At 48.3% G+C, this 13,311-nt stretch overlaps 1 protein-coding gene across 1 annotated transcript in view; it reads right to left on the reverse strand.

Annotated features, from left to right (window-relative positions):
• Positions 1 to 13,311, reverse strand: part of dhx58 (DEXH (Asp-Glu-X-His) box polypeptide 58) — a 51,130-nt gene that overhangs the window by 30,398 nt on the left and 7,421 nt on the right. Inside the window, exons 4-8 of the mRNA XM_038778470.1 lie at positions 10,546 to 10,736; positions 8,168 to 8,284; positions 7,675 to 7,801; positions 5,778 to 5,966; positions 1,527 to 1,777 (exon numbers count right to left, since the gene is read on the reverse strand). Coding sequence (XP_038634398.1) covers positions 1,527 to 1,777; positions 5,778 to 5,966; positions 7,675 to 7,801; positions 8,168 to 8,284; positions 10,546 to 10,736 — 875 coding nt within the window. The remainder of the gene's footprint in view (positions 1 to 1,526; positions 1,778 to 5,777; positions 5,967 to 7,674; positions 7,802 to 8,167; positions 8,285 to 10,545; positions 10,737 to 13,311) is intronic.

The raw sequence follows: 13,311 nt of genomic DNA on the forward strand, positions 1-13,311 counted from the left end.
CTTGGAACTATATGGCTATGCCTCCTGCATAAGAGTGCATATATGTGGATATCCATGACAGAGGATCAGGTTGACCTGAAGCTTCCAATTCACAAGCAATAAGTCTGTTAATTATTATTGATATTGTGTGTGAAATTGACCACTTGGTCAATGACAGAAGTGTCATCACCAGCACTGTGATGGTATTGTTTCATGAATCAGTCATCTTCAGGAAAGGCAGAAAAAGGACATAATTTATCACAGTGGGATATTGGTCCGGAATACTAAGCTCTCTTGCCTCAGTTTTTTTCTTTAATTTTGCTTATAATAATAATAATAATAATCTTTATTAGTGTCACAAGCAGGCTTACATTAACACTGCATTGAAGAGGGCCCCATGAGGGCAGCATGGTGACGCAGTGGGTTAGCCCTGTTGTCTCACGGCGCCGAGGTCCCAGGTTCGATCCCGGCCCTGGGTCACTGTCCGTGTGGAGTTTGCACATTCTCCCTGTGTTTGCGTGGGTTTCGCCCCCACAACCCAAAGATGTGCAGGGTAGATGGATTGAACACGCTAAATTGCCCCTTAATTGGAAAAAAAATAATTGGGTACTCTAAAGTTATAAAAAAAAAGAAGAGGGCCGCATGTGGCACAGTGGTTAGCACTGGGACTGCAGCGTTGAGGGCCCGGGTTCGAATCCTGGCCCTGGGTCACTGTCCGTGTGGAGTTTGCACATTCTCCCCGTGTCTGCCTGGGGTTCATCCCCACAACCCAAAGATGTGCAGGTTAGGAAGTTACTGTGAAAAGCCCCTAGTCGCCACATTCCGGCGCCTGTTCAGATACACTGAGGGAGAGTTCAGAATGTCCAATTCACCTAACGAGCACGTCTTTTGGGACTTGTGGGAGGAAACCGGAGCGCCCGGAGGAAACTCACGCAGACACGGGGAGAGCGTGCAGACTCCGCGAAGACAGTGACCGAAGCCGGGTATCAAACCCTGGTCCCTGGCGCTGTGAAGCAACAGTGCTAACCACTGTGCTACCATGCCGCCCTCTAGAAAAAGCTTTGCCGAAACTCGGGATCGAACCAGGGAACATTAGATCTAACGCTCTCCCAACCGAGTGTAAGAGCCAGGGAGAAACAAAACAAAACATATCCATATGGGGGCTAAATATGCTGCAGTGACACCGGTTGGATGATGTTATAATAATTTAGATGGTTGCAGGATGAATTTGGGGTAAATAAAGGATTGCCTCAACGGGGTAGGGCAGAAATAAAACAAAGAGACAGATGGCTTCAACACATGGTTGCCTGTTCTCCACAGGGCTGGAGGGATATTCGTCCTTTGTACTTATCACCTCACCACTGTGTGTAACCAGTTGTACTTGGATCATTAAAATCAATGACTTGTGTTCGACTGGTTGAACTGATCTGTACACCCCACTGTTTTCTCATGTTTAGCATGAGCTGCAACGTCTGCCAGCTTCACAGCAGAAATGGTAACCGTGGTGGAGAATGATATTTTCAGTGCACCACGCTGTTCCCGCTCACCTGGGTCATGTGCTTTGTCTGGCTACTGACACCGGCCCCCGTGAGACTTTCTGCTTTGATTTCGGATGTTAGTAGCTGACTGTTCCTAATCCAGCCCAGCATGGCATACGTGCTCTGCCGCGTTTTCGTGAAGATAATCCCTCTGGAGTTTGAGAGCCGAAACTGTTCCAGGAGTATTCGCTCCAATGTGTTCAGTTTGGGATTTTCGTACACTTTATTTGAGGCGATGAAGCGTAGCTCATCTGTCCTTTCTAATGAGAGTGTGGGGAATGGAAAGAGCATAGGCAATCAGTAATTAATTGACCATTTTGCAGATCCATTCACTTGGCTATCATTTTTATGAAATTGCAATATGCTTACGTATAATAAAATGATAGTAATTCTGTTACGAACATAAAACTTTGCTTTCCTTTTCCTTCCCTGCCTCTCCGGAAATGTGGGTCTTCCTGAGACATTATTCCACTCTGGTGGCTATTCTTTAACATGTAAGCCCAGACGGTGAACGTAGCTAAGATACATAACTGTGCTAAACATGACTTCACTGGGTAGTCCATTCCCTCCACCACCGATACAGCAGCAGCAGAGTGTACCAGCTACAAGTGCAAATCACCAAGGCTCCTTCAAAAGCATCTTCCAAACCTGTGACCTCTAACACCTTGGACAAGGATGCAGACAAATAGGAACTCCACCTTTTTATCAATCATCCCGATTTGTATTGAAGTGTGTTGCCACTTTTTTCACTGCCGCTGGGTCAAAATACTGGAACTCCCTCTCTAACAACACTGTGTTTGTATGTACACTACACGGCCCCCCACCAACACCTTCTTCCAGCTTCTGCCAGCGACACCCACATCCCAAGAAAGAACGTACAAAAAGGCTTCTAGCAGATCTTATCTGCCAGCGGTCAGAAGCAGGCACCGTGACCCATTATCCCGTCACCTTTCCTGACTGGGGCTCACTGAGTCAGAATTTTAACTTATCCAAGGCACAATGGTCAGCATGGTGCCTGCACTAAAGTTCCACATTCTCCCATCATTCCTGTGCTCTCCTAGCTTCATTGCGGACACAAACTTGATATTCTTGTCTTTGGTTTCATGCTGCTACAGGCCTTTTCCCTCCACCTTGCCTTTGTCGTTGGGCGCAGTGAACATCTCCTCACCACCTTCTTTCATTCATCCAATCAAGCAGCTGAGATCCAAGTCCACCGCTTCTTGCACAGGTTGTGGAGAAGTGTTTGGTGGGACGGGGTTCAGTGTGCATTGAATCATATTGTCAATACCTGGTCTCCATGCAATAGCTCTCCACAAGCTTCAATTCATCAAAGTGCTACTACCCAAGTCCACAGTCAAGAAATATTCAGTGAATTACAGGTGCATGTCTAGAAATAGGCTGGATAAGGGCCCGATTGGTATGAACAGAGGACTGGCTAACTAATAGGGAACAGGATGTGGTTCATTTTCTGGATGGCAATCTGAAAGGCAGTGCAGTGCTACATGGCTCCATTTATGATCTATAATGACTTGGAGGAAGAAACCGATTATATTAGCCAAATTTGCTGATGGCACAAAGATAGGTCGGAAAGCAAATTGTGAGGAGGATATAAGGAATCTGCAAAGAGGTGAAGATAAAAAAATTGGCAGATGGAGTGTAATGTGGGAAAATATGAGGTTGTCCACTTTGACCGGAAGAACAGGAAAGCAGAACGTTATTTAAATGCAGAGAGAGTTCGGCAGGACAGAGAGATTTGGGTGTCCTTATAATCAATCACAAAAGGTCAGCATGCAAGTACAGCAGGGAAATAGGAAGTCAAATAGGATGTTGGCCTTTATTGAAAAGGGGATGGGATATAAAAATGGGGAAGTCTTGCTACACCTGTCCAGGGCATTGGCGAGACCGCACCTTGAGTACTGTGTACAGCTTTGGCCACTGTACTTAAGGAGGGATATACTTGCATTGGAAGCATCAGAGAAGGTTCACAAGACTGATTCAAAGGAATAACAGTTTTGTCTTATGAGGAAAGGTTGGGCAGATCGGGCCTCCACCAATTGCAGTTCAGAAAAATGAGGGGTGATCGTGTTGAAACATATAAGATTTTGAGCGGGTTTGACAGGGTAGACTAGATGCTGGGAGGATGTTTCGTCTCATGGAGGAATCGGAAATAAGGGCCACATTTTAAAAATAAGGGGTGTCCCATTTAAGATGCAGATGAGGAGGAATTTCTTCCCTCAATGACTCGTTAGTGTCCCGAATTCTCGTCTCCAGCGAGCAGCAGAGGCTGGGTTATTGGATATAATCAAGTTGGACAGATCTTTGAAAGACAAAGGGGTCAAGGGTTATGTGGGGCAGGCAGGAAGGCGGAGTTAAGGACATAATCAGAGCCGCCGTGATCTTATTGAATGGTGAAGCACGCTGGGCGCGGTTCCCCGCTCCCCACGACGCCTGGGAGAATAGCGAGAGAGCCTCCCACCATTTTTCACGCCCCCCTGGCGCCTCCCGCTATTCTCCTCCCCCCCCCCCCCGTACGCCGAATCGCCGCTAGCCGTTTTTCCCGAGGCCGATGGGCCGAGTGGCCGGCTGTTCCCGACCTTTTCACGCCAGCGGCAACCACACCTGGTCACCACCGTCGTGAAACGGGCGCCAGAAGCCCGTTTGGGGCTTCTAAGCGCCCGATTGGCACTGGAGCACCACGGCCGTGCTCCAGAGACGACAGGCCCGCGATCGGTGCCCACCGATCGTCGGGCCTGTGTCCAAAACGGACGCACTATTTCCCCTCTGCCGCCCCGCAAGATCAAGCCTCCATGTCTAGCGGTGCGGCTGAGGGGAAAGACAGCAACCGCGGCTGACGTCATTAGGTGCGTCAGCCGGCGTCATTCTCGACAGTCGTCAAGGCCGCGCCGCCGAGACGCCCGGGGCCCCGATACTAGCCCCGCCGGGGGGGGAGAATCGGGTCCCGGGGGGGGGGGGGAGGGCGCGAAGGCTGCCATGAGTGATGGCCTCTTTCACGGCAGCCTTCCCGGTTCTCTGTAGTTGCGGAGAATCACAGCCACCACTCCTGTGCTGCTCCTGCTCTTGTTTTCTTTGTGGTCTTTTTTTTTAAATAATTTTTATTGAGATTTTTGAAAAATGTATAACAACAGAACAATAATAATAATAACAATAACAATAATAAACACCGCCCGGCACCCATAACAGCGCATATAACAAACCCCCCCCACCCGCCCCCCAAACCCAATAAACAAAATAAATTAACAATAAATTAAATTAACATAAACAATGCCCCCCTGAAACCCCCCCACCCTTTTTTCCCCCCTCCCCCCCGGTTGCTGCTGCCGCTGACCTAGTTCCCTATCTTTGAGCCAGAAAGTCGAGGAAAGGCTGCCACCGCCTAAAGAACCCTTGTACCGTCTCCCTCAGGGCAAATTTGACCTTCTCCAGCTTAATGAATCCCGCCAGTCATTGATCAAGGTCTCCACGCTTGGGGGTCTCGCATCCTTCCACTGAAGCAAGATCCTCCGCCGGGCTACTAGGGACGCAAAGGCCAAAATACCGGCCTCTTTTGCCTCCTGCACTCCCGGTTCCACCCCAACCCCAAATATCGCGAGTCCCCAGCCTGGCTTGACCCTGGACCCTACCACCCTCGACACCGTCCTCGCCACCTCCTGCCAGAATTCCCCCAGTGCCGGGCATGCCCAAAACATATGGGCATGATTCGCTGGGCTCCCCGAACACCTAATGCACCTGTCCTCACCCCCAAGAAACCTGCTCATCCTCGTCCCGGACATGTGAGCCCTGTGCAGTACCTTGAACTGGATGAGGCTAAGTCTCGCACATGAAGAGGAGGAATTCACCCTCTCCAGGGCGTCCGCCCATGTCCCCTCCTCAATCTGCTCCCCCAGCTCCACTTCCCACTTAGCCTTCAGCTCCTCTACCGGCGCCTCCTCCACCTCATCCATTACCTGGTAGATGTCAGCCACCTTCCCATCCCTGACCCACAACCCCAAAAGCACCCTATCCCTTACCCCCCACGGAAGCAGCGAAGAGAACCCCTCCACCTGCCGCCTAGCAAACGCCTTGACCTGAAGGTACCTGAACATATTCCCCGGGGGGAGCTCAAACTTCTCCTCCAGCTCACCCAGGCTCACAAACCTCCCGTCAATGAACAGGTCTCCCAACTTCCTTATGCCCACCCTCCTTTGTGATTTTCTTAAGGAACCTAACCTTCCCTTTAAATAAGCCAAAATGCATCCTTACCATTAAACACAGTGAGTAGCAATCGATCTGTTCGATCGAGAACACTTTTGGTCCCCTCACTGATGTAGAATTCCTCCAGGTATTCCAATGCGTCAATCATGCGCACTGTATCATTGATCAGAAGGGCATCATTATATTTCCGGAGATGGAGGGCACAGTTACGTGTTTTTCTGTCCGAACTAATGGCACCTAGCACCATCCAAAAACAGAATAAAGGTTAGGCATGCAGAACCTGTACATAGGCCTGGAAATTCAATACTGCCCCAAATCAGACATGCAGGAAGTATAAAGTATGCTGCGCGCTCTTAATTCTGTGATAGCAGAGGCCTTGCTGAAAACAGTGCTGCCATCTCATTACAAAGACCCATTGGGCGCGATTCTCTGCAACTGTGGAGAACCGGGAAGGCTGCCGTGAAAGAGGCCGTCACTCACGGCAGCCTTCACGCCCCCTCCCGGGACCCGATTCTCCCCCCAGGGCGGGGCTAGGAGCGGGTCCCCGGGGGTCTCGGCGTCGCGGCCTTGACGACAGTCATCAAGGCCGCACGCCAAGAATGACGCGCGGCTGGCGCCTGTATGACATCAGCCGCGCATGCGCAGGTTGGACGGCTCCAACCCGCGCATGCGCGGATGACGTCATCACGCAGACGGCTCCGACCCGCGCATGCGCGGTGCCGTCTTTTCCCTCAGCCGCCCCGCAAAACGTGGCGGCCTGAACTTGCGGGGCGGCAGAGGGAAAATAGTGCGTCCGTTTTGGACACCGGCCCGATGATCGGTGGGCACCGATCGCGCGCCTTTCCCCTCTGGAGCACGGCCGTGGTGCTCCCGTGCCAATCGGGCGCCTAGAAGCCCTAAACGGCTTCTGCGCCCGTTTCACAATGGTGGTGACCAGGTGTGGTTGCCGCCATCGTGAAAAGGTCGGAAACGGCCGGCCACTCGGCCCATCGGCCTTGGAGAATCGCCGTGAAAAGTGGCGAGCGGCGATTCGGGGTGCGGGGTGGGGGGGGGGAGAATAGCGGGAGACGCCGGGGGGGTGTGAAAAATGGCGGGAGGCCCTCCCGCTATTCTCCCAGGCATCGTGGGGAGCGGAGAATTCCGCCCATTATTTTTCCAGAAATCTCTGGACCATTGCTCCTTGGCTGGGACTGAAAGGTGGGAACCTCTATGCCTCCCGTAGCTCAGTTGGTAACTTTCCTGCCTCTTAAGTCAAAGGATTCAAGCTATAAATCCTGCGCCAGGATTTGGAATCAAGATTGACACTCAAATAATTCCAACAAATAATGCAAAATCAGTAGCTCGGCAAAGAAACAACTTACATTAATATCACACCCTTTATGGCCATCTGACATCTCAAAGCACGTTTCAGCCAATCAAGTGTCGGAGCTAACGTTTCGAGTCTGGATGACTCTTCCTGAAAGTCACCCAGACTCAGCTCTGTTCTCTCACCACAGATGCTGTCAGACAAGCTGACACTGTCCAGCAATTTCTGTCTTTGCATAAATATTATTACTGTTTGTGCAAGTTTGCTGAGTACAAATTGGCTGCCATATTTCCTATATTACAACAGTATTTAAATATTTAAAGTGTTTAAATTAAGACACTTAATTGGCTGTAACGTGCTTTGAGATGTCAGATGGCCATGAAGGGTGTGATATAAATGTAAGTTTTTTCTTTTCTTTGCCAAGATACTGATTTTGCATTATTTGTTGGAGTACCACACGCCACTCTCTCCTTTTGATAGTGGGACTGTGTTTAAATTCCTCATGTAAATCTACATAGTTGAGAGGAAGGCATATTTCCACGTCGAGTTTGACATTTGCTGCTTAGCTTATCCTTTGAACTGGTGAGAATTATTCACCTCACGCAACTAGAAATTGAGCAGTAAAAACTATCCCCTCACCTTCTTTCTCAAGATTTACAACCTCTTGCTCATAAATCTGTGAGCCAAAGTTTCCTGGCATTGACAGTCCGCCCAAGTGGGAGTGAATGGTTCGCATCATGTCTTTAAGTGTGTCCCCAAAGGGGTCCTGCATGAGAGTCAGGATAAAAGGGTGACGTTTAGAAATTCGCACTAGATAATGTGTTTTGAACATTTCTTTTTGAATAAATTTAGAGGACCCAATTCTTTTTTTTTTCAATTACGGGGTAAATCAGCGTGGCCAATCCATCTGGGCTGCACATCTTTGGGTTGTGGGGACGAGACACATGCAGACACTGGGAGAATGTGCAAACTCCACACGGGCAGTGACCCGGGGCAGGGATCGAACCTGGGTCCTCGGCACCGTGAGGCAGCGGTGCTAACCACTGCGCCGCCCCTTGAATATTATTTTATATATATATTCTTTATGGATTTCGTACTTTTAAAATTAGATGCAAGAGGTAAAATATTGCACCTGCTGTCTTTCTTCTGTAATGTCGTATTTTTTAACAGGCTGAGGAACGGTATCTTGGAGCTCTTGCACACAGTCCTTGGAGGATTTTATCATAGCGGCATCCATATTGGCACAGATCTGTGACAAATAGAGCATGCAAGCATCAATGGGTGACGATAAATTAATACAGCATGTCAAAATTGTAATTAAAATTAAAAATGGCTGTGCAGAGCCACAAATTAATTGTACTTTTCTTTCACTCTATGTAAAAGTTGTTTTCCCCTCTTCTCTCAATGCTTGGCATATCGGGCCTGGCCAGTGAGCTCAGTACAAATTCAGCAGTGCTTAGAATTCCAAATGGGTTGAGTCAACGCACAGCATGTTTAGGCATCCCGAGGCACATAACGGGAATGTAGAAGTGGCAAAACCCAAATAAATCTCTCAGTTTTATTTCCATTGTGGAATTCACTTTGAACCGGCATATCAAAGACGCCTGGAGAGGCCAACTTCATTTATTCTGAAGTCAAGTGCGGCTTTCAAATTACTCTTGCTGTGCCAGCTCACTCCATGTCCAGTCTCGTTGACCTCATATTTCAGAGCGGTCTCAAAATTTTTTTAAGCTCTGGCCTGATCGACTTTTGCTAATTATAACAATAACTCAATTGAGACAGAATTTATTAAAAGCTTTATTCAGCTCATAACTATTATTTGAACTGTGTGATTATATTGCGGCCTTTGAAATTATTCCCTGCTATTTATGAAGGGAAATCCTTATTAACTTGCTCGGGTTTCATTTTTGAGCTATGGTTTTGCCGGTAATTGCAGGCACATGTCATATATAATACAACCACGAACTGAAAGGTAAACAAATGAATAGAAATGACTTTTACATTAGTATTTGCAATAATTAGTGTTCAGCTTGGCACGTAATATATACCTGCTGGAGAGAGTGTACAAGAGGTTGACAAGAATGGTTCCAGGGATGAGAAACTACAGTTATGCGGATCAAGTGGAGAGGTTGGAACTGTTCTTAGAGAGAAGAAGGCTAAGCCGATATATCATAGAGGTTTTCAAAGCAATCAGGGGGCTGGAAAGAGTAGATAGGGAGAAACTGTTCCCGCTCATAAAAGGATCGAGACTGAGGGGGCACAGATTTAAAGTGATTTGCAAATGTGATGTGAGAAAAAAAAACTTTTTTCACATGATAAGGTCTTGTACAGTTGCAGCATTACCTCACGGCTCTTAAACTTAATCCCCCTGTTAATAAATTATGCTAACACACTATAGGCTTTCTTCACAGCTCTCTCCACTTGGGTGGCAACTTTCAGAGATCTATGGCATTGAACTCTGAGATCTCTCTGCTCCTGCCGTTAACCCTGTAATCCACATTCAAATTTGTCCTACCAAAATTAATCACCTCACACTTACCAACGTTGATATAGGAGGGATGTCAGAGGTAGGTTCTTTACTCAGAAAGTGGTTGGGGCGTGGAACGCACTCCCAGCTTTGGTAGTGGAGTCGGACACTTTAGGAACTTTTAAGTGGTTATTGGATAGGCATATGGAGTGCACTAGAATGATTGGGAGTAGGTTGATTTGATCTTAGATTAGTTCGGCACAACATCGTGGGCCGAAGGGCCTGTACTGTGCTGAACAGTTCTATGTTCTATGAGTGGTTCGGGCCTGGGAGTGTGGTGGAGGCAGGTTCAGTCGAGGCATTCAAGAGGAGATTGGATACTTAATTGAATAGATGTGCAAGGGTTTGTAGAGAAGGCAGAGGAATGGTACTAAGTTGTAAAGATCATTTGGAGAGTCGGTGCAAAACGCGATGGGCTGAATGGCCTCCCTTAACAATTCTGTGATTAATATTGTTTTGTAATTATATTACTGCCTGTGAATGCTAAAGTGAGAACAACTAACAGAACAGTTTTGGTTTACACCAGCGGTCTCCAAGGATTCGTTCATATGAACAGCAGAGATTTATCCAATGGGTCCTCAAGGAAGCCATATATAAAATTTAGATAAACCCACCATTTAATTTGTTTACATTTCAATTTTCCAATATCAACCTTCTGGATTTGGATTTTTTGATTGAGGCAGTAATGATACAAAAGAACAAACTTTCCAAACCTCCAAGCTCATAAAATACAAGCTGAGCAAACCATAAAATAAGAAAAATAAGCACAAAGAAGACTTGACTGTCTAGGCTCTCGAGGGCTCAGCTGTTGCATGCTTCACTGCGGCAACCAGTTTGTCACTTATGGTTCAGAGGGCAGAGGCAATTCAGGCAAAGAATAGAAGCTTCCCCAAATAGAAATGTCGGAGATATGTGGCAGCCAATCAGCTTCTGAAAAATGTTTTGACTGAGGCACTTCAATGGGACTCAAAGGTTGGGCTGACCTGCAAGATGTGCTCCTTTGCGTGTTCAAAAGAATTGGCTCCACCGGTGCCAGGTGACGCTGTCAATCCAAGGATTTGAGGTAAATCCTTAAAGCCCTGGTGCTTTTTCTCAATGTACTGGCACATTATTTTATTGTAGACTCCATCTTTCTGGGTGTGGTGGCACTCATCGATTATCAACAGAGAGAAGTCTGTATTGAAATATAAATAAGGACACTCGCTCTGAAAGAAAGCCTCTAAAATCCTGAACAGACACAACAACTGCAGATTTCACTGCAGGTGTCGGAGTGAGTGCTGCATCTTTAATGAACTCTTTTGGAAACAAAAGCTACACAAATGTCTGATCCTTTATTAAGACTCAGAGTCGATTACAGAAGCCAATTACATTTGAAGGTTACACCGGTAGATATTAGTAATGACTGTTCTACATAAGAAAAGTCAAAGGATTGTATACGAGGAACCTGGTCGAGATGGAATACATGGAAGGCATACAGTAGCATTGTGGATAGCACAAATGCTTCACAGCTCCAGGGTCCCAGGTTCGATTCCGGCTTGGGTCACTGTCTGTGCGGAGTCTGCACATCCTCCCCGTGTGTGCGTGGGTTTCCTCCGGGTGCTCCGGTTTCCTCCCACAGTCCAAAGATGTGCAGGTTAGGTGGATTGGCCATGGTAAATTGCCCTTAGTGTCCAAAATTGCCCTTAGTGTTGGGTGGGGTTACTGGGTTATGGGGATAGGGTGGAGGTGTTGATCTTGGGTAGGGTGCTCTTTCCAAGAGCCGGTGCAGACTCGATGGGCCGAATGGCCTCCTTCTACACTGTAAATTCTATGACTATGATCTGAGAGTCCTTAAGAAAAATGTTGCGGCTCCCACTAATATTTTTGGTAGGTCTGGAATTATGGAAAAATGGGGAAGAACGTATATAAACCCATTGTACATAATCATGAGTCCAGAAATTCACAGGGGTTAACATCTATAATGGGAGAATGTTTCAAGAGCACATTCTGATGTTCCACCACAGAATACAGAGCCCATAATTAATAGTGTGGGTTCAGAAGCAATAGGCTCTGCGGTACAAATTTGTTGGAATTCTGTAAGGAGGTAATTAAATTAGTTAACAAGGGATAGTGAACAGTTTTGGTCGTTTTATCCAAGGAAAGATATATTGGCATTGGAGTCGGTCCAGAGAAGGTTCACTAGGTTGATCTCGGGTATGGAAGGATTTCCTTATAAGGAGAGGTTAGTAAGTTGGGCCTGTACTCATTGGAGTTTGAAAGAATAAGAGGCAACTTTATTGGCTCATATGGGGTGCGATTTTCTGGAGAATCGCCGCAACCGCGCCACGCTGCCGTGACGCCGGCGTGCGATTCTCCGAGGTGCGGAGAATCGGCGCCATTTGCGCCGGTGCACATGGCGCGGCGCCGGTCGCGGGCTGCTGTCTGCGGTGGAGCCACCGATTCTCGGCCCGAATGGGCCGAGCGGCCACGCAGAAACGGCAGAGTTCCGCCACTGCCGTTCACCCCTGGTCGCTGCCGGCAGGAACTCTGCGTGAAGGGTCGAGGGGTGGGGGGGGAGGGGGGGGGCCCTGTGGTGGGGGGGGGGGCCTCCGATGGGGTCTGTCCCGTGATCGGGGCCCACTGGTCAGCGGGCCGGCCTCTCCCCCTCCCGGGCCTACTTTTTTGCGTGGCCGGCCCCTGAACCCCCACGACATGTTGCGTAGGGGCCAGCGCGCTGAAGAAGTCCCCCACGCATGCGCAGGTTGGCGCTGCGCCCATTTGGTGCCGGAAAGGGAGGCTGGAGGGGCGTGAACTGGTCCAGTGTCATGCTGGCCCCCTGTGGTTGCCAGAATCGGTCGTCTAGCGCCTGTTTCGCGCCGTCGTCAAATGCGACGGCATTCACGACGGCGCGAACATTTAGGCTCCAATTTAGAGAATCGTGCCCATAGGATTCTCAGGGGCCTGACAGGGTTGATGCTGAAAGGTTGTTTCCCCTTGTGGAAGAGTCTAGGACCAGAGGGTATAATCTCAGAGTAAGGGGCTGTCCATTTAAGACAGAGATGAGGAGGAATTTCTTCTCTCAGGGAGTAATGAATCTAAAATTCTTTACCGCAGAGGGCTATGGAGGCTGGTTCATTAAGTGTGTTCAAGGCTGAAATAAACAGATGTTTCATCAGTCAAGAGAATCAAGGCTTAGGAGGATGAAGCGGAAAAACTGGAGTTGAGGATTATCATATCAGATCAGTCATGATCCCATTGAATGCGGAACAGACTCAATGGGCCAAATGGCTGACTTCTGATCCTAAGTCTTATGGTGTTATCCATTCAACATAATATTTGGATTTGCAGAAGGCTTTTGAAAATGTTCCATGGGTGATATTTACAACATAGATTAAAGCTTGTGCAAGTATTGGTAAATAAACTGATTTCAAAGAAGACAAAAGCTCGTAATAAATGGAACAAGGCTCTGGCTCATATTTTATCTGCTTTTTCTGGTTCTGTGCCTTATATTTTTATTGTTTCCATTGACTCTGACACAGGAGAAAGTTATGGGCTCGATTCTCCGCAACGGCCGACGCCGGCGTGAAACCCGGAGTGTTTCACGACGGCGTCGGAGGCCGCTCCTCGCCCCCTATTCTCTCTCCCCCCCTATTCTCTCTCCCCCCCCCAGGAGCGGCGTTGCGTGGAACTCGGCCGTGCGCCGATAATGACGCGGCAGGCGGCGCCTAAGTGACGTCAGCCGCGCATGCACAGGTTGGCGGCCGATGCCG

Source organism: Scyliorhinus canicula, chromosome 19, assembly GCF_902713615.1.
Source record: "Scyliorhinus canicula chromosome 19, sScyCan1.1, whole genome shotgun sequence".
NCBI classification, from domain to species: Eukaryota; Metazoa; Chordata; class Chondrichthyes; order Carcharhiniformes; family Scyliorhinidae; genus Scyliorhinus; species Scyliorhinus canicula.